The following is a 20,004-nucleotide window of genomic DNA, read 5'->3' on the forward strand; positions in this document are numbered from 1 at the left end:
CTGCCTCCCATCCAGTGAGGGATGGCATGGACACAGAGCAGCCTCCAGGAAAGACTCTATTGCTAATAGGAAGTCAGGCCAAGGGTGTGGCTCTGAGTCTTGGAAATCTGGGGAGTTCCCAGCCCCTCCTCAAGGAGCCAGTCTCTGGTGGCTGGTGTCCCTAGAAAGCCGAGTTTAAAAGTCCCAGATCTGTGATTTTTCAAGTTGTGTGGCCTTAGGCAAGTCACTGAACCTCTCTGAGCCTCAATGTGCTCATCTGTAAAATGGGGTTACAAATGGGACCTATGTCACGGCGTGAGAATAAATGGGAAAATGCAGGCAGCGAGCTTAGCAGAGGGTGAAGGCATGGTCAGTACACAGGACAGGGCTGCCACTATTCTCTTGCTCTCATTAAGGTGAATGGCCCTCTTGTTGGTCCTCAGTGCCTGGGCAATATGCAACGCACCCCCCGCACTTCGTTCTCCACGCTGTTCTCAATGGCTGGGGCATTTTTTCTCTCTACACCCACCCTCTCAAGTCAATAGATTCATCTTTCAAGTCTCAGACACTTTCCTCACTCCTCCCTATCCCACCCCCACAGCCTGGCTGCGCTCTGCATGCTCAGAGCCTGCCCTCCCCAACCCCGGAGCACCGCTCCTCTGGGGCTCTGGGCCCAGCCATAATCTGATATTTTTCTGCATGATCATTCGATTCACCTCTCTCTCCCCCTAGACCATGAGCCTCAAAGGGCATCACCAGGCCTGTCCAGCTCAGGTGGATTTCCAGGACCTAGCACGCCACCCGCACGGAGTTATATGGTTTGGCAGAGGGGCAGATGGGGGTGGAATATAGGGGGGAGGGTTTGGGGAGCCTGTGCGCAGATCAGCTGCTGGATGAAACACCCGCAAGGCTGGCGGCCCACCTCCAAACGGACAAGGGGCTAGAGTAAACTTAGCATGCCACCCCCTGCCCCCCATTTCCTGTCTACCCTCCTTCCTTCCCTGCCGCCAGAGCTGAAGTCAGCAGAGTCTGGTTTCTTAGCAGTGCGACCTGCTGGAGACGCCAGTCCAGCTTTCCAAACGTCAGTGTCCCCAGCAGTAAAATGGGATAATCAATGTCCCCACATCCGTTGTCATGAGGCTGGAATGAGATTAAGCAGATAAAGTGTTTGGCAGGGGGCTGAGCACGCACTGAGCACCCAGTAAATGCCAGCTCCTTGTTCTCAGCCATCCCTGTCTGTCCTGGGCCCCAGCTCTGCTGTGTCCCACTCTCTGCAAGGAGGGAGCTGGGTTCGACTTTCTCACCCTCTCAAGTGCCAATGCCTTCCCTCAGCAACCAGAAGCCACAAAGGGTGGCTGATGGGGGACTTCCAAACACCAGGGCAGGTCAGCAGTGGTGGGAATTAGGGGCATGGGGTTCCCCTAGAACCCCGCTGTGATCTCAAGGACAGCGTGACCTATTAGTAAGAACGTGGCTTTCAGATTCAGGCCTGGGTTCCAATCTCAGATCCTCAGGCCTGACCCAGGACAAGTGACTTCTGAACCTCAGTTTCCTCTTCTGTAAAATGGGGAGAGTCCTAGTTCCTCCTTCCTAGGCCATTTGAGGGGTTCCATGGAGACGTGGCAGGTGTTCGTGCCCAGTGGAGACGGGCCATCCAGGGGGTGATGCTCGCGGGCGAGGGGAGGTCCATGCAGGGGCAGGGCACAGTGGGATGCAGGAACCAGCCTACACCAGCCTCCAAGAGCCAACTGTCAAATTTTCAGAAAGTTGTGAGTCAATTGTTCCATAAAGTTAAATTATGTTATATTAAAAACCAAGGCCCTCGATACTCAAAACTCAACAGTTCCTTGTGATTTCACTACATCCTACTATTAACTACGCTGTTGGCATTATTTGCATTTCTGGAACATCTACAGATAAGTGGTTGGTTGCTCAAAATCGGCCATGGGAATATTTACAGCAGGGAAATTGGCAAGCTATACAAATCACCCCTTGGGCACTAGTCCACGCAAGAGGCCAGTTGTCAACTATACACCAGCACCGCTGTGGGCTTGGGGAGCAATCGTGGCTGAACGGTCCCTCCCTCATCCCCAGACTGGACGGATGGAAGCGCCAGGCTGCCAGCTGCTCCAAGAGCTGGTGGCGGGCGCCCCCTGGTGGCTGCTTCGAGCACCCACCATCCCGGCTGCTGACTTGAATCCTGCACTTTGGAGAGAGGGCTACAGAGGGGTGGCCCACTTCCATTAGAGAGCTGTGCCCACACACACAGCATCCTGGAGCAGAGGGGCTCTGCAGGCCCTCGGGGGAGTGCGGAGACCTGATCCCTGCCCATACAGAGAGGGTAACAAGACCCTGGAGGGACGGCTCAAATGTCCTCCAAGTCCTTCAGCCCTTGGCTCCCTAACCCAGTGATAAGCTCCCCAGCTGGCTTTTCTGATCACTGCCAAAGAGGAAGTGAACCCCTGTTGCTCCCCCAGGAGCTGGCCTTCTCCAGGGTCCGCTGCTCCAGCCCACGGCGGATGCCCTGCTCCCACCAGCGTCCCCACCAAAACACCCTGAACACATCTTCCTGGGTGTCACCCTTGTTCTAGAGGGTCAGGGGGAAGGAGGAGACGTTCCTGCACTTCTCCCTGGCTCTGTCCCCACGACCCTGCTGCCTGTCCCGACCCCTCTTGCATTGCCCCAATCTCTCCTCTGAAGAAATGCCCTGAAGGATTTACTCAGCCATCATCTGTGCCCCGAATATTTATTGAGGATCTATGCTGTTCCCGGCCCCGGGGCTGGGCCGGGGCAGATGTCCATGAAAGATAGAGGCCATCCTGAAACGTGGTCATAGGGGAAATCGAGGGAGGGCAGGATGGGGGTAACTCTGGCACCAGATGGAAGCTCTCCTCCCCAAAATGCCCCCTTCCTGTGAGGTGATCATGGCAACCAGAAGAGAATGGTGGTGGGGTTGGGGACAGGGAACTCTGAGTCTTCCTGGGTTGGGGGAGGGGAAGGACAGGCGTGGGAGGCCATCAGAGGGAGGCCATCAGAGGGATTCCAGAACAGACAGGAGACAGAGAGGTGGAGGGGCATCTCCACTCTCCACTGGAGGTTCTGTTTGCCAGTCTCACTTGGATTCCTGGACTTTGGCTGCTCTCAGGCCTGCGGAGGGCGGCCAGGGTTCCCGCCCTAAAGATCCCCACCTCCAGGATTGGGGTAGGAGGGGAACATGGAGCCCAGGCAGCTAAGGGAGGAAGCTGTGGAGGGTGAGGTCATCCCCCTCGCGGTCCTCCCCAGTCTCCGCCTTCAGGCCCTGGCTCTTGGCCTTGGACAGGCCCCCATTGGCCGTGGCAGTGGACCCCTCGGCCCCCTCAGGCAGCAGGGACGAGATGCAGACCATCTCGGTAGGGGAGTAGTTGCGTACAGGGTATGTGTGGTTCTTGCGGGAGAGGCGGATGGCCAGCACCACGGTGCACACAAGGAAGACGGTGGCCACCAGGGCCAGGATGAGGATGGCCAGCAGGCACTGCTTCACTGGGTTGTGGTCCAGCGGGCCCTCTGTGGGACTGGGGCTCACAGTTGGTGCTCTGGACGGAGACTTTACAATTATGTGTTCTGTGGTCAGGGCCTCAGTGGAAGTGGATTCTGTGGACAGGGCCTCCGTGGACTGGGCCTCGGTGGCTGCAGGTTCTGTGGTTGGTGCCACCATACTTGCCAGCCCCGTGGTCAGAGCTTCAGTGGCTGCAGGTTCTGTGGTCAGTGCCACTGTACTTGCCGTCCCCGTGGACAGAGCCTCAGTGGCTGCAGGTTCTGTGGTCAGTGCCACCATACTTGCTGGCCCTGTGGTCAGAGCCTCGGTGGCTGCAGGTTCTGTGGTCGGTGCCACCATACTTGCTGGCCCTGTGGTCAGAGCCTCGCTGGCTGCAGGTTCTGTGGTCAGTGCCACCACACTTGCCAGACCCGTGGACAGAGCCTCGGTGGCTGCAGGTTCTGTGGTTGGTGCCAATGTGCCTGCTGGCCCTGTGGACAGGGCCTGCACTGTGGCCAACTCTGTGGATGGCACTCCTTCTGTGGATGGACCCTCTGTGATGGAAGGGGTTACAGTGAGGGGTTCTGTGGTCAGAGGGCCCCGTGTGATGAAAATTCCCTGCGTGGCCAGTTCTGTGCTCAGAATCCCAGTGGCTGCCGCACCTGCATACAGGACAGCAGAGTCCCTTGTGGCCACCCCCAGAGAGGCAGACTCAGATGTTTCAGGCCCTGCAAAATCTCTCTGTCCTGATGTTCCTGTCACATTCAGAAGCTTGAGGCTCAGGGATGGGTCCTCAGTCCTGGTTTCAAGCACTCCTGGAAAGTCTGTGCCATGTGAATAATAGTCAGACCCATCGTAGTCCCACACGAACTCTGAGTGGGTGATTAGCTGCAGGCTGCTCCCAGGGCCCAGCGGGGTCAGCAGCAGGAGGAGTTGCAGAAACATGGCACCTGGAGGGGGACATGGACAGAGCGACATCAGGACGGCTGCACCCCTGCGCCTGCCAAGCACCCTCGACCATGACCCTGGATGGCCACACTGGGAGCACATCTGGTCCAGGGTACCCTCCTGACCCAGTACATGCCCAGTGCACAGTGGACCCTCAGCAAACAGCAGCTAATATTACTTATCAATATCACGGAATCCATCGGGGGGGGGGCTTCAACTCCTTCTATATAGCGTGTAGAAACTATATTTGCCTCCTTATCCTTTCTGATTAAAACCTTTCATTTGTGGGCAAGACCATCTACTGGAATGTAGAAAGAAAATGTTAGATCGTCTCATTGTATTAACTTTCATGTCATTGCTTCTTAATTTCTACTGTTGTATATGTGTATAATATGCCATGAGAACAGTGGCACCTGTAGACAAGTCATAAACAGATGGGTCTACATATATTATCCACTGGTGAGGTCCACGAGCAAGAGTTGGGAGGCTGCAGGGCCACAGGATAAAGCTGTTCATTGGGACCTTCGAGGCCTCTTAGAGCCGAAGCTGAGTCCTCCCTCCATGTCCCTCTGTTGCACGTTCCCTGTCTTTGCTCCCACCCCACACAGCCCCAGCCTGTCCCCCAGATTCTCAGTTCTCTAATCCTTTCTTGGTGTTTCCGCTTGGTCCAGTTCCCTTTGGCTGGGTCCCTGCTTGCCCCATGGGGATGACAGCACCTATCTTGAGGCTCTTGTGAGGATAAAAAGAGGTGATACCCTTAGCACTCTGCTCCCACCTCAAGCTCCAGCAAAGAGCAGCGACGTTGGTTCTTTCAGTAAACGTATCCCGTAAGTCCTCAAGGGCCCAGAGCCATCAACCACACTATCTGGGGCCAGGAGAAAACTCAGATCTTTTCCGAACAGCCCTGCTCTCAGCAAGCTGACAGTCATCTCGTTTGCCTGTGGGCAGGAGGGCCACTGTCCAGCCTCATATTACCTCTCAGCCTCCCAACCAGGAGGCCGGAAAGGGCAGTGCCTCTCCCTTTGCTGGCCCATTTCTTCTTGGCCTTGCGAACATTCGTGCCTTCTGGTTCTCTCTCTCTCTTTACACTCCGCACCCCCCCGACCCCACCCTGGCACTGGCTGGTGTTTGTGGAATTTGAAACCTTGCATCTGAGAATCGTGTGGTAGACAATGGCCGTGTTCTGAGGCAGGATTCAGGTATTCCTGGATTCCCAGGACATAGTTCCCTTCGGTATGCGATTCCAGGCACAGTGTCTGGGGCAGAGCCTGGATAATCTCCTGTACCTTCCCTTGTATTTCATGTAATTAGGAGCAGAGGGCAGTTGCCCATCATCCCTTGACTGACTGTAACCCCCTCACAGACCCCTCAGCTTCCAAACTCAATCTAACCTTTCACATGTTAGCTAGAATTATGATGGTTTCTGAAATGCCAGTCTGATCACATTTAAAAATGCTCTCTTAAACCAAACTTTTTATTTGCACCAGATCCATCCAGCTCTCACAGTTATTCTCATTTTACAGAGGAGGGATGAAGCTCAGAAAGGTGGAGCACCTTGCCCCAAGACACACAGCTGCTGAATGGCAGAGATGGGATTCGAAGCCAGTGAGGACTCAGGAAGGCTTTGCAGAGAGGCCTGACCTAGCTGAGGGGGCAGAAGGAGGAAAGGCTTAGAAGAGAACTTCACTTGCTGGGTTTGTGGCTGTGGTTGGGGAGAGCAAGGGCAGAGTAAGAGTAAGGAGGACCCTGAAGGCCACATCACCCAGAAAGGTCAGCCCCCTCTGCTATGTGGGGCACAGGGTGGAGAGCACAGATTGCGGGGGCTAACAAAAGGATGTTCGAGTCCCAGCTCCGTCCCTTACAAGTGGGGTGACCTTGACCCAGATCTTTGCCTTTCAGAGCCTCTGTTTTCTCATCTGTAAAATGGGAACAACAAATAGCACCTATCTCATAGGGCTGTGGGGAGAATGTAATGAGATGATGGATTCAAAAGTTCCAGGCTCACAGTAGGTGCTTAATAAATGTGTCACACACACACGCACGCACACACACAAACACACTCTGTCTCTGAACCTGCCTTCAGGAGGCAGACCTGTGCACAGGGGGTGGTGTTCCTACTTGGGGGAACCTTGGCCCCGCTTCCCTAGGGGTGGTAAATTTAGGAAGAAGTCACCAGCTCAGGGAAATATTGCATAATTGTGAAAGGACTCACACCCACCACCCAAACTTGGGCAGTTCTCGGTTTTTGGAAGGCAGATCCCTCAGCCACTTCCTGGAAGTAGAGAGGGAGGAACAGAAACAGAAGACCCAGTGCACCAGTTCCTGGGTCTGGGAGGCATCTGGGCGAGTCAGGGGCTGGCTTTCTGCTGCTGGGAGGCTGGGAAGGTACTGTGGAGGGGGCCAGGTTGTGTTCCCCAAGGTGGGCCCTCCCCCTGCGCCCATCCCCATGGTCCCCTGCACACAGAGGCAGCCTGGGGTGGAGGAGAGACCACTTAGCTGCCACGTAACCCAAGCGGGTCCCTTCACCTTCTCTGAGCCTCAGTTTCCTCATCTGTGAAATGGGCCATACTGTCTCAAAGATGAGACCGGATGGAGATGCTGCAGGGAAGGTCCCTGAGCCTGGCATCCAGCAGGAGGCTGTGGGCAGAGAAGAAGAGAGGGAGGTCTCTGACTCACCGAGAGCCTACAGAGATGGTGAGTTCCCTACCTTCCCCGTGGGCGGTTAGGAAAGCTGCAGGGACCTGTGTGAGAACAGAGACCTCCCTGCCTTTTTGGGAGATGATAACAGGGTCCACTGGAAAAGCCCAGATCTCCCTGCCTGGGCCTGTCTAGGGCGACCAGCTCAGCCTGGACAGCCAGTGTCAGCACATGAAATCCTCATCCCCGTCAGTCTCAGGCAATCCGCGTGCCTGGTGCCTGCAGTATCATGGGGCTTCGAGGGGAAGGGACCAGGGACCCGGCAGCCTCCAGCCAGGCTGCGGCTGGGCAGGCATCAGCCCACGTGACAGGGAGAAACCAGGCTCGTGGCTCCAAGGAGCCAGACAGGTAACGAGGAGCAGAGCGGAGGGCGAGCGCTGGGTGGGGCAGGTAGATTACAACTTTAATGTCTGCTGCAACAAACGTGTTGCACCGCAACGAACGATGCATTATAGAGCCCCTGCTGGGGGTGGGTTATTTCATTATCTCCCCATCGTAGGGGGAGGACTGCTTCGTCTCCACTCCAGCACTGGCTGGGACGGTTCCCGTTATACTGATGAGGGAAGCAAGGCTCAGAGAGGTGAAGTCATCCTCTGGGCCCCGCCTTTCACCTCCTCCCTCCTCCAGGAAAAGAGTTACCACAGCAGTGGAGCGGGTGGGGCTGAGAAGGAGGGGCCTAACCGAGTAGGTCAGCATTTCCTGTCTGTCACTGCAAACCCGGGCAGAGGTGTGAGCAGCCCGAGGCCACACCCTAGCTCCGCAGATGGTGCGGTGGCGGCTGCCCCCGGGATACAGAGGAAGGATGCCCAGGGAAGATTCCACAAAGCTTGGGACCTCCCATTCGGAACCTGGAATCTCAGGAGTCCCAGTGTGCAAGAGCTTAGAATCAGGGTCCGAGAGACTGAGAATCTCAGGGTGGGGCTTGGACAGCCTCCAGAGAGGGGAAGGCTCCAAGTCGATGAGCAGATCCATCGGAGGCCCAGATGTCCTCCCAGATCCCAGTGCAGGTCTGAGTCCTGGTGGACTGGACATGGAACCGAGCAGGACCCTGTGCGGCCTTCCCCGGACAGACCTCTCCCCCGACACCCTCTGCTGTAGTTCCTCCCTCTCTGAAGTACCCAGATAACGGTAGCACATTTCCTGAGTTGCTTTCCAGATGCTAAAACCCCGACCAGATTCAAGAAAGATGGGTAATGTTAACCCCTGTGGCATTGCCCCGGGTAACTTACCATCAACCAATCAAAGAATTGTGCACACGCTGATCACAGGCCCTGGGATGCCCCTGGCTCAACCAGCCGTTAAAAATGCTTTGCTGAAATTCACCAGGGAGTTCGGGCCTTTTGAGCACTAGCTGCCCTGGACTCCTCGTCCGGTGCCTGAAAATACAGGCCGCACTTTCCTCCACCACCACCAAGCCGTGTCAGTAGATCGGCTTTACTGTGCACGGGCGAGGGGACAGAAAGAGACAGGCCCTGCCTGCCCAACTCAGGATCAAATCCAGTATCAAACCAGATCCAGTCCCAGCTCTGTCACTTACCAGCTGGGTGACCTTGGGCAACTGAATACACCTCTCTGAGCCACCGGTTCCTGGCCTAGAACACAAGACCCTAGTAGTGCCCACCCTTCCTGGGGTTGTTGAGGGTTGAAGGGAGCTGGTCCAGGTTGCGTGTTCAGCACATAGGAAGTGCTCAGTAAAAGCCAGCTGTTGTCACTGTCATTCTGCATGTAGGGCCACGTCCCTGAAAAATTGCCAACCCTGGGACAACTTTGACACACCTCTGGCCTTGTTGGTCAGAGAGAGCTGGGGCTGGGAGAAACCAAGCCCTGGGCACTATACACAGCCTGGGCCTCCCCTGGTTTGGGAATCACGTGTCTCAAGTGTAGACGACGTGCTGGGCAGAGTTCTAAGAGCTACGCGTGAGGTTCTAGCTCACTCGGGCCCCACAACCTCCTCGTATTAATCCCACGTGAAAGATGGAGAAACTGAAGCTCACTTGGCACCGGGAGTTACACAGCCGGTAAGAGAGGAAGCAGGAACCTGAACTTGGGTGATCTGGCTCCAGAGCCCACCTCACAGTCACAGCTCCCTATCACCAGTGAACAAGGCCAGGCCATTCTCTGGAGCCAGAGCAAACACTGCCTCCTCCAGGAAGCCTTCCCAGATTGCCCAGGCATGATTAGCTGTTCCAGTTGGTTAAACCTTTTTTTTTTTAAGTGTTTATGTTCTAAACATTCATCTCCTTCCATGAAGACTAAAAGGACAGAAACCACAGAAGTCTTGTGGCTCACGCTACACGTCCGGGGCTGAGCAGACAGGCAGGCACTTAGTGGGTGTCTGTCGCGATACTGGTCCACTGAGGCGCAGGCACTGTGGCTGTCCCATGGCCCCCACCAGACCACACGCTTTTGGAGGGCAGAGTCTCCACTGGATCCTCAGCCCCCACAGGCCTGCTATCCTGGGGGACTCATTATAGGCCCGTCTCAGGAGTGGACACACGAGCGAGGCAGGGCAGCCGGCACATGACCGCACAGCATGCGCTGTCTGCAGGCTCCCGGCCTCACGTTTGTCATCCTGTACTTCCCAGCCTCTTCTCATCAGTTACCCCAGACCCCATCAAGGAGCCTGTTCAGACTTTACTTTCCTAATTACCACCCGCCCCATGAAATTTTAACACTGCAGATAATCCGTGTTTAATGTTCTCTGGCCCTTTTACACGGACACAAACCATAGTGACATCTAAGTTGTTTTGTTTTGTTTTGTTTTTGTTTTGTTTTGTTTTGTTTGCCTCCCCTTCTGAAAAAACCCAGCTCTCACTTATCCTACCTGACGTTGCTGGCCTGGTACAGAGGAGGTGAGGCACTCTCACAAACGCATTCATGGAGCCTTGCACCTGGTTTTAGTTTCACAACTGATGGTTTTCTGAGGATACCTGCGTAGACAGACAGATGGACCGGCATACACACGCGCGCACGCACACACAGATGTACCCGGCCATCCTGTAACAGAGAACAAGCCTGACTCTGTCCTGACTCTATGCCTCGGGTCTGTCGTCTGGGCTTGGTCCTGCTGGCTCTGCACCTTTGTCAAAGAATGTCGCCTAGAGCCTGAAATGCACACAATGCCCTTTCTCAAGGCTCTGCCTCCAGGCCAGACCTTTAAAGGTGTAACACTTCTCCATCCATAGAGACAGAAAACGGTGCAGGACAGAAGGCAACACTGGTCTTGTTGGAGGCTTATAGGAACGTGGTGACCAGACCAACGCCGACAGCTGAGAGAACAAAGGATTTGGCACCAGGAAGTTTGCAACGACCAGCCACACCCCCTCCCCTTTCAGTGTAACAATCTGAGTTCTAACTCGGGTAAGATGGGTCTTTGGGACAACAGTGGGCCATCTTCACAGTCTGCTGGCTCTCTGAATCAAGTCACTATTCCTTGCCCCAACACCTCATCTTTCCCTTGTCCTGAGGCGAGCAGTGTGACCTATAAAATCCTACTTCCTTCCAGCCAGAGGCCACCCCCGCCGTCTCCCTGCTCCAGCTCAGAAAGGCAACAGAGGGACCGAGGCCTGAGTTCTCTGTGGGTTCCACAAGGGTCCTGCGGCCAGATGGGACCACCGCAATCCAGGCCCGGCCACCTCCCAGCCGTGCGGCCAGGGGCAGCTGCTTCTCCCCTCTGAGTCTTGGTTTTCTCATCTGTAAAAAGGGGTTGCAGGGTTCCCGGATGATTCCCCGGCCTTCTGAAGGCTCAAGTTCCCAGGGGGCGCTCAGCCTGGCCCCCCCACCCCCCAGAGCCTTCTGCTGTCTCAGTCTCCCTGTCTGCCCTCCAAGCCTGGTGAGGGAGTGTCTGCCCTTAGGGTGCGGCCTGCCCAGGCCCAGGGAACCACCTCCTGAGAAAAGAGAATTTCAGGTGACAGGAGCCCCTCCTGGTCCTTGCCTATGGCGGTGCGTGTGTGCGTGCGTGCGTGCGTGCGTGCGTGCGTATGGGTGTGGGTGTGGGCGTGAACAGTGGCACTGCTTTGCCACCGGCCCCTCACCGTTCTCCTTTACACCCCTAAAGCACCCCAGATACAACTTAATAAGAGTATCCTAATTACTATTATTATTATTTCCTCTTTTGCTAGCAATAGTATATTTTAATAATTTGCTATGGACAAGTGTCGCTCTCCATCTCCTAAAAATGTGGGGAAAAAAGTAACTTTGGAAATGACAGACTTCTGGATTCACAGCCTGAGCAAATCCCTTCACCTCTCTGGGCCTTGGTTTCCCACCCATGAAAGAAGGGAGTAGGGTGATTTTGAGGGAAACACTGCTGATTTCTCCAGTTTTTTAAATTCAGAATAATCCCCAAGCTGGCAGCTGCTGGCCAGCCTGACAGGAAGGGCGGGATGGAAGCTGAGGGAAGCAGGATGCGGAAGAGGCAGTGGATAAGGCCACAAACTCCAGGCAGACCCCATCCCGAGAGCCCAGAGCCTTGGGGTGCCCTTTCTAGAAGCTGCAGCTCAGGTCCTGCCCAGGGGCTGCCCCCAGCCGCCCTCGGCTGTCAGGCAGGCCCGCTGGTCCCTTGAGACTCCTCCACTCCAACCCAGCCTCTCCCTTCGGTTTTGCAAGCTGGTACTCACCGTGTTCAGCAGAGCATGCGACAGCTGCCCCGCGGGCCCAGGAGAAGCACTGCTCTGCTTTAGCGACAGTGACCCAGCCTGGGCAGCACCCGTGCCCTGGGCTCAGACTGCATCAACCCCCAACTGCTGTGTGTCAAAGAAGGAAGCGAGAATGTGGTTACTCAGACGGCCACGTGATAGGCCACACCGCCTTGTTTGTGACAGCTTCGGGGACAACATTGATTAAGACTGGGTGGGTAGTGAGAGACAGAGTCCCGCAGAGCCTAAGGTCACTCTTGAGTTCCTGTAACTACAAGAACACCTAGAACCACATGGATGGTCTCTGGGGAGGGGGGGTTGAGGGCCCCAAGCCTGGAAAGACCACAGAGAGTCGGGGTGAGAGGGGACCCCACCCTGGAAGGGATGGAGTGACCAGATGCGAAGGAGGAGGGTTCTTGATTCTTGGCCAAGAAGGAAGTGGCTGAGGGGTGGGGTGGGGGTCACAAAACACAGACCTTCATGAGCTTTGCAAATCCAGTGGAGCAACTCTTTTGTGATCCAAACAGTTTCTCTAGGGTGCACAAGTGATCCTTTTCGCTGCCTTCCAGAACCCTCTCTGGGGAGGCAGACTTCAAATTCCACGAGGGCGAGTCCTGCTTGTCTTATTTCTCCCTCATTTAGCCGACTCTGACCCCCCAGCTCTGAGATTCTAAGGCAGGTAATTCCTGTAGCTCCTCACCTGGTGGGGAAGCCAGCAAGTAATGTAAACACATAAAAAGGACAATAGGACAGAGCCTGGGAGGGGCCCCTAACCCTGGGCCCTGGGTTGGGGAGGGAGCTGTCAGGAGACTCTGCCACGGGAAAGTGGTATTTCAGAAGAGCAGGGTGGGCAGGGCAGCAGGAAGACATCCCGGGAACAAGGCGAGAGGCCTGGCGGTGCACAGATTCTCCATGAATTCAAGGGGCATCTCCCAGGGTCTGGCCTGTGGCTTTGCACAAGGTGGGGCTCAGGACACAGGCAAATAGAGGTTCACATCCTGCCGTGCACACAGGTTGTTTAAAACTGAAATCAGAGCCCCAGCGGGTGTTCACATGACAGCACCTGGGTCACCTTACGAAGCTGCAGCTGGAGGGGGCCCTGAACTCATCCAGTCTGTACACACAGGGACACTGAAGTCCCCAGAGAGGAAGAGAGACTCAGAGCTTCCCGTTCCTCCCCAGCAGGTGTGGGGATAGCCAGCCCTCAGGGCCAGTGGGGCGGGGGGTGGGGGGAACTGAGAAACTCTCAAGGACTGACCCAGGGAAGAGCGCCACTCCCCATCAGAATCATTCCAGATAAGTTGCTTCTAGCCTGGGGTCACAAGCACATTAAATGAAGGGCTGTCCCTCTGCTAGGATCTGCCCCGGTGAGCACCCCGGAACCCAGCTCACCCTGAACCAGAACCCATCACCAGCCCACAGGTGTGAGGCTGACACAGGTGAAGATGCAGAGGACAAGGGTAGAGGGCTTGGCCATGGGTCAGGGACCTGTGTGACCCTGGGGCGCCTTCCCCGATCCAGGCCTTGGTCCTCTACCTGTAGAACAGGAAGTCTCCAAAGATGGAAGGTTCTCCAAGAACTGGGGAGGATGCTGGTGGTCAAGTCAGAGAGACACAGGGTGCCATCGCCCACCTGTCGGGGTGGGGAGGGGAGCAGCCCTGACTTTGCAGCAGGAAAGACCCAGTGAGAGTCCAGCTCTGGACAGACAATTTACATCGAGGGCGACCTAGCATCCCAGCCTGGGTGGGACAGGCCTTCCTGGGATGCGGGACACTTCAGGACTAAAACTGGGTCAGCTCTGGGTAAATCGGCATGAGTTGGTCGCCCTCCAGTGGAGACCAGCCCCTTCCAGGTCATAGGGCCAGGCAAGCTGCTTATTTGTTCAATTCTGAATGGGGTTTTGGAGGCTGTGAGCCTCAACTGCAGCTCTGGGATGAGGGTACCGGCCAGGGGAGTTCGGAGCAAGCAGAAGCAGAGCCCGGCATCCCCCAGATGCCTCTTTTCCTCCCTGGCCCCGATGCAGCCACAAGCTGCTTCTCAGGAGACGGGTGCAGCCCGGGAAAAAGGTAATTCTGCCACAGACCCACCTCCAGCCCCTTATATCTCTGTGAGCTTTGAAAACCCTCCAGGAGCAGTGCCCTGGGGTGGGGGACAACTCACAAGACCAGGGACCCGATAAGTGACCTTTTACAACCTATGTGACCTTAGGCAAGTCACTTCTTGGGAGCCTCAGATTCCCTGCCTGCAAAGCCTTGCGATACACTTAACATCTCCTTGGGCTCTGCTAGGCGCCAGACCCCCGCATCTATCAGCTCCTGGGCTCAGAGCAGCCTGTGTGGAGGGGAGGACCCTGGTGCTCAGGGAACTATATTCAAAATCTTGTAGTAGCTTGTGGTGAAAAAGAATAGGAAAACAAATGTATGTTGTGTTCCTATATGACTGAAGCACTGTGCTGTACACCAGAAATTGACACAACATTGTAAACTGACTATACTTCAATAAAAATATATTTTAAAAAAAAAAGGAATAAAGACTCAAATCTCCAACATGGCCGGCAATGCCCTGACTTCCTCCTCTCCCTTTCCAGCCTCATCTCATTCTCATGCCTCCTGGTTTTCTGCTCCAGCTCCTTCTTTTGTCTCCTCTTATGTTTCCTCCCGATACAGGGCCTTTGGATGTGCGGTTCCGTCAGCCCCAGGGTAGCCCCTCCTCACTCTTTCGACCCAGTTCATATGCCACTTCCTCAGGAAAAGCCCGTCCTGACCACCCCTGCCCCGTTCTGTGATCTCAGAACACTGTGCTCTTCTCCAACGTGCATGCGGTTGTCTGATAAAAGCCTAGTTCCCTGGAAGCTGCCGGAGAACACCACGTCTGTTTTGTTCACAGTGCCATCTCCTGGGCCAAGCACAACCTGGCTCATAGGAATAAAAACTGCTATTGTTTATCAGGTGCTTCTTTGTGCCAGGCCACGTCCTAGGCTCTTGATATATTCGAATCTGTCTAATCATCACAGTTGCCCCAAGAGGTACGTACTATTCATATTCCCATTTTATAGATGAAAAAACCAAGGCCCGGAGAAACTAAGTAACTTGCCTAAGGTCACACAGCTAGTAAGTGGCAGAGCGAGGTGTCTGATGTCAGAGCTTGCATTCAACCACAATATATATTTGTTGAATAAATGTAAGTTATCCCAGCTTCTCTTGGCTGCCCCTGTCTGCTCTGATTGGTCCCAGCGGATGCCATGCTCGCCACCACTCTCCAACTCCACGTGCGTGGCTGCGGTGTAGAGTGGGAGTTGCAATCAGCAAAGCCAAAGGTGTTCATTTCCTCCCTATATCCAAGTCCAGTGGTGGGCTAGCCCGGAAACCAAACCCCATTTATGGGCCTTTTGGGGAAAATGTGGTCCTGGGTTTTCACTAAAGCCTGTTATAGCTGGGCAGCCCCATCTTAAAGTGAATGGCGAGGCTCCTTGGGCTCCAACGAAATAAAGATTTGATATCCAGACCTCTTTGACCTGCTTGTGCACGAACACTCCTATGTGATCGTCTGTGAGCCAAATGCAGTCTCCTTTCCATCAGCGATGGGGGAAGTGCTAGCAGCCACCACGTGGTGGGGCTCACACAGCTGCACGGTGGGCACCGGGTCCCAGCCACCTCACCACTGCTTGTTAAGCTCTGCTGTGCGCGAAACCTATTTGGTTACGCTCGCTTCCTTAGTTGTTTCTGGGTGGGGAGTGGGGTGGGAACTGTTCTTATGAGGTGGGAAGCCCCATGAAAAAGACCAGCAGGACCCCAAGGCAGGGTCACTACTCTTTTGCCGGCACCATCCGGTTCCCTGGCCTGGTGGCATTATCTCACTTTTTAAACTCTGAAATGGCTTACTTCTAGGAAAGCAAAACTTACCCCTAAGATTCTATTGGTTCCCTGAGCTAACTCCTGATTGGTCCATTTGTAGTGCTTTATTTGCATGGAGCTCACTCCTGATTGGTCCATTTCTACAAAGCTTGTTCCTAATTAGTCACCTTTGTTATACCTTATTTGCATATGATGTTACAAAATGTTGCAAAGTCTAGACTGGTATCCTGTAAAAGCCTGTGTAAACCTACAGAGGGGATCCAGAGCTTGGAGTGTTAACTCCTCTGGGCTGGCTGGCTTAATAAATAAACCTGAATTCTCCGACCCTCCGAGTGCTGCTTGGTCTCTTGCCTGGATCCAGGTTGCTGTCACAACTGAGCTATAACACTGAGCTGTAACACACTTTGCTGCAACACTTAGGACACTTACTACCAAAGAGACAAAGAGAGGAAGAATAAGGTGGCCAAAGCCAAGTTTCGAGCTGGTATTTACCAGGCATAAGCTGGTCAGGTATTGAGGAAAACGATGAAAGAGAGGAAGAGAGAAAGAGAAGGGAAGGGAAGGGAAGGGAAGGGAAGGGAAGGGAAGGGAAGGGAAGGGAAGGGAAGGGCGGGAAGAGATGCTTGTGAAATTCTGGAAATACGTGGATGGGCAAGGGCTATAGCTGACAGGCGGAGTGTGGCTGAGACATGAGCATCTCTATAATCTGCTGGGGACTCACTGCCGCCCCTCCCCAACTAGATGTCCACTTCCTGTGTGACCCTCTGCCCATTCCCCTGAAAATGGGAAAAACTGCAGGAAATTGGGGGTGACGCCTCCCTCCGAAAGTGACTGTTATGCCTCCTAGGAAGCTGGGGCTCAGGAAGGGCCCAGTGGGTCTGAGCCCAGGTCTGTCAGACCGCAAAGCCTGTGGCTTCCTGTCTAACAAACAGGAGTCCAGCTGAGGGTGTAGCCGGTTCTACAAGGCAGTGGGGTTTTTTAATTTACCTGCCACAGGGCCTCTTCAAAAGAAAGCAGAGATCTCAGAAAACAGAGAACAGAGATAATCTCACAAAAGGACCAGCCCTGGAGAGGAGGAGGGGGGAACCACACCCAAATGTCTGTCCTCCCCTTTCCCCTCCCCACCCCCCACATCCTCTCTGCTCCAGGAAGGCCTGCAGCTTGCTGATTTGAGTATCTGGAGGGAAAATGACCACTGTGGGGCCCGCCAGACCCAGGACATCCTTCCCCTTCTCAAACAGGAACAGAACTTTGGGGAGTTCACATTCAGCCCCCAGTTCTAGGGTGGGAGCCTACTGAGGGAGCCGTTCCTCTGGAGCCAACAAGGGCTCCCCCGGGCTGACTGGGTCAGCTTAGGCTGGACCACGATCTGGGCAGGAGCTGGTCCCAGACCTGGAAGGCCGGATGGCAATCCAATCTAGAAAGGTTCTCCAGACTCCGTGATTTTCCCAAGGAGCGTAGCTGCTGAAGGAATCAGTGCCTCCGATGGGCCACTCCAAGCACCGGGCCTGGGCTTGGCCCTGAAGGTACACAGATAGAGAATTCCGTACCTTGGACTGCAAGGAGCTCTGATAGCAGAGACAGAGCTGCACAAGGTATGAGTCTTGGCTGCAGAGAAACTCAACTCAAACCGGCTTTGGTGGCTATCGGATTCCTGGGGAATCTTGTGGAATTAAAGTCGGAAATGCAGCTGGATCTCAGGCACAGCCTTAGGGAGCAGATGGCAACCCAGGGCCCTTTCTCCATCACTTTGCACCTGCCCTGCCTACTTGCTCCCTGCATCCCCAAATCCCAGGCCTTGTAAAGGGAAACTCAGATCTGATGCCACTGAAGGTGGTTCCAGGGGGCTCACTGGCCCAGCCTGGGGTGGACTGTGGCCATGGGAAGGTCATAATCTGAAAGCAAAGCACTGTTGCAGATGATCCAGTAGGTACTCGCATCCCAGAAAATGGCTATATTTTCAGTTCACTCATTCGACAAATATTTATGAATACAATTATGCCAGACCCTAGGGATACCATGGCCAACTTCTGGTCCTGTTCTCATTCAATCTGGGGGAGACAGAAACTCAATGAGTTGGCAGATCTGGTGAAAATAGGTGTTATGAGCCCTGCAGATATTTGGGGTCAGGGGTTGGGGGGAGGATGGGTGGGCCAGAGGGAACAGCACATGTGAAAGCTCAGAGGTATGAGGTCTTGTGACAAAGGGATGTCAGGAGAGGTCAGGAAGGTGATGGGGCCAGCATTGACCTATAGTGGGGATCTTAGCTTTTATTCTTAGTGGGATGAAAAGCCATGGCGGGTTTTGAGCCTAAATACAGGGGTCAACAAACTTTTTCTTAGAGGGCCAGACTGTAACTATTCTAGGTTTTGTGGCCGTGGGGTCTCACCTCTGACTACTCACCTCTGGAGGTGCAGAGTGAGAGCAGCTATGGATGCTGCTTAAACAAATGCGCGTGGCTGTGTTCCAGGAAAATCTATGGACAGTAAAACTTGAATTTTATGTTATTTTCACTTGTCACTGCTCTTTGAGGGTTTTCTCCAACCATTTAAAAATGAAAACCACTCTTCTTAGCTTGGGGGTTGTACAGAAACTTCCAGAGGGCTGGATTCGGCCTGTAGGCCTTAGCTTGCCCACCCCTGCCTTAGTACCTGAAAAGGTTACTCTGGCTGCTATGCTGAGAACAGATGAAAGCAGAGGACAACAGGAAGCTTGGTTTGGAAGACGTGGTAGTTAACTTTTACAGTCAACTTGACTGCACCATGGGGTACCTAGGTATTTGGCCAAGTATTATTCTGAATGTGTCTGTGAGGGTGTTTCTGGGTGAGATTAACATTTGAATTGGTGGACTGAGGAAAGCAGATTGCCCTCCCCCATGTGGGTGGGCCTCGCCCAATCAGTTGAAGACCAGAGGAGAACAGAGAAGTTAGTAACCTGGCTGCCTCTGAGCATAGGTTTTTTGGTTTTTTGTTTTGTTTTGTTTTGGCTGCCTTTAGACTGAAACTGAAACACTGGTCCTCCTGGGTGTCCAGTTTGCTGACTGGGGATAGTGGGACATGGCTTCCATAATCGTTATGAGCCCGTTCCTCACACTGACTCTCTCACTACATATGTGCACACATCATATCAGTTCCATTTTCCTGGAGAAGACAATACAGAAGCTCTGTCCACATCAGAGATGACGGGGGAATGAACTGGCAGGGTTACTGTGGCAGTATGAGAAGTAGCTGGAATATGGATGGATTTCAAAGCCGTGACTTGAATGGCTGAGAGCCCGCTTATGGGAGAGGAATCAGGTGGGGTGGGAGCAGCGACAAGTCAAGGGGGGGCCCACATGGGAGGCTGAAGAGCTGGACCCAAGAGGGGAACCACCTGTGTCTCCTTCACGGAGATTTTGACAGATTCTGTTCCAGGAAACATCACTTTGGAAACAAAAAAGGGAAGAGACGGGCAGAGGTGGAGGAACCAGCTACAAGGCTGTTCAAACCATGGTCTGGTCGCTCCACAAGGAGGAGGGGCTTCTGGCAGGTGCCCAGGTGCTCACTTGGGAGTCTCTACCTTGCAATCTTTTGTGACATTTTAATCCATTGCCCTGGAAAAGCTGGCCAGGGTGGTAAAAACTCACTGATCACTTTGGGAACTGTAGCTGAGGGTGGCAGCTTGTTAACCATGAGGTGCTTTGTGTGATTTCTACAACGCAGATACCATCTTGGCACAGAAGTGAACCTGCAACTTCCTGTTATCCCTGGGGCAACTTCCCAGTTCTCAGACCTCGCCCCAAAGCTTGGATTTTTGCTGCTGAAACCCTGAGGGGTGATTTCGCAGCCCAGCACCTTTACTGGCTGGACCATTTGGGCATTTGCTCCACTGCATTTCCCCCCAGGTCCCTTAACATCTCACTGTGAAAATATGAATTCACCCAGCGAGCACCGAGATGAATGGAATGGGGGTGGGGAAGGGAGGTCACAGATGAGGGCTGAGCAGACCGCAGGGCTATGATGAAGGCGAGGGCTGCCCTGCCCCTCAGCCTCGGCAGCTCCCTTCACACTGGGATGACGTATCTGCATCACCTGGACCAGCTGGCCGTGAATGTGGGGAAGGCATCTTATTTGTACGTGAAGCCTGGCGCACACAGCACCTGACACCAGGCGGGCTCCTCACTCTTCCCGTTTCAGGCCCCGTGACTGCCCGTCTCTTTCGACCCAGAATTTTCCCTACACCCTCAACCATCTGTTGGGCCTTCGTCTAAATCATTTCTCCCCGGTGCAGCTCCAAACCCACCACGTCATCCTTTCCAAAAATACTCAGTCTTTCAGATCAGCGTGAGGAAGCCTCCATTAAAAAAAAATTTAAAAACCTCAGCACCTAGCGGTTT

At 54.2% G+C, this 20,004-nt stretch overlaps 1 protein-coding gene and 1 long non-coding RNA gene across 5 annotated transcripts; one reads left to right on the plus strand and one right to left on the minus strand.

Annotated features, from left to right (window-relative positions):
* Positions 1–2,709: 2,709 nt before the first annotated feature.
* Positions 2,710–11,909, minus strand: SELPLG (selectin P ligand). Of its 4 annotated transcripts, XM_010999131.3 has the most exons (4): positions 11,758–11,905; positions 9,963–10,068; positions 6,968–7,078; positions 2,710–4,443 (listed from the first exon to the last, which is right to left on the minus strand). In XM_010999131.3, exons 2-4 carry the CDS (start codon positions 10,015–10,017, stop codon positions 3,209–3,211), a joined length of 1,401 nt encoding a protein of 466 aa, XP_010997433.2. In that variant the 5' UTR covers positions 10,018–10,068; positions 11,758–11,905; the 3' UTR covers positions 2,710–3,208. The 4 variants fall into 4 exon arrangements, with proteins under 4 accessions (XP_010997433.2, XP_010997435.2, XP_010997434.2 ...); XM_010999133.3 differs by lacking the exon at positions 6,968–7,078; XM_010999132.3 differs by lacking the exon at positions 9,963–10,068 and having other exon boundaries at positions 11,758–11,894.
* Positions 6,998–11,316, plus strand: LOC135319737 (uncharacterized). The gene is made up of 2 exons (XR_010378569.1): positions 6,998–7,135; positions 10,324–11,316. It is a non-coding gene; the product is annotated as an uncharacterized LOC135319737 (long non-coding RNA).
* Positions 11,910–20,004: the final 8,095 nt, after the last annotated feature.

The sequence above is a fragment of the Camelus dromedarius genome, chromosome 31 (genome assembly GCF_036321535.1).
Source record: "Camelus dromedarius isolate mCamDro1 chromosome 31, mCamDro1.pat, whole genome shotgun sequence".
Lineage (NCBI taxonomy): Eukaryota > Metazoa > Chordata > Mammalia > Artiodactyla > Camelidae > Camelus > Camelus dromedarius.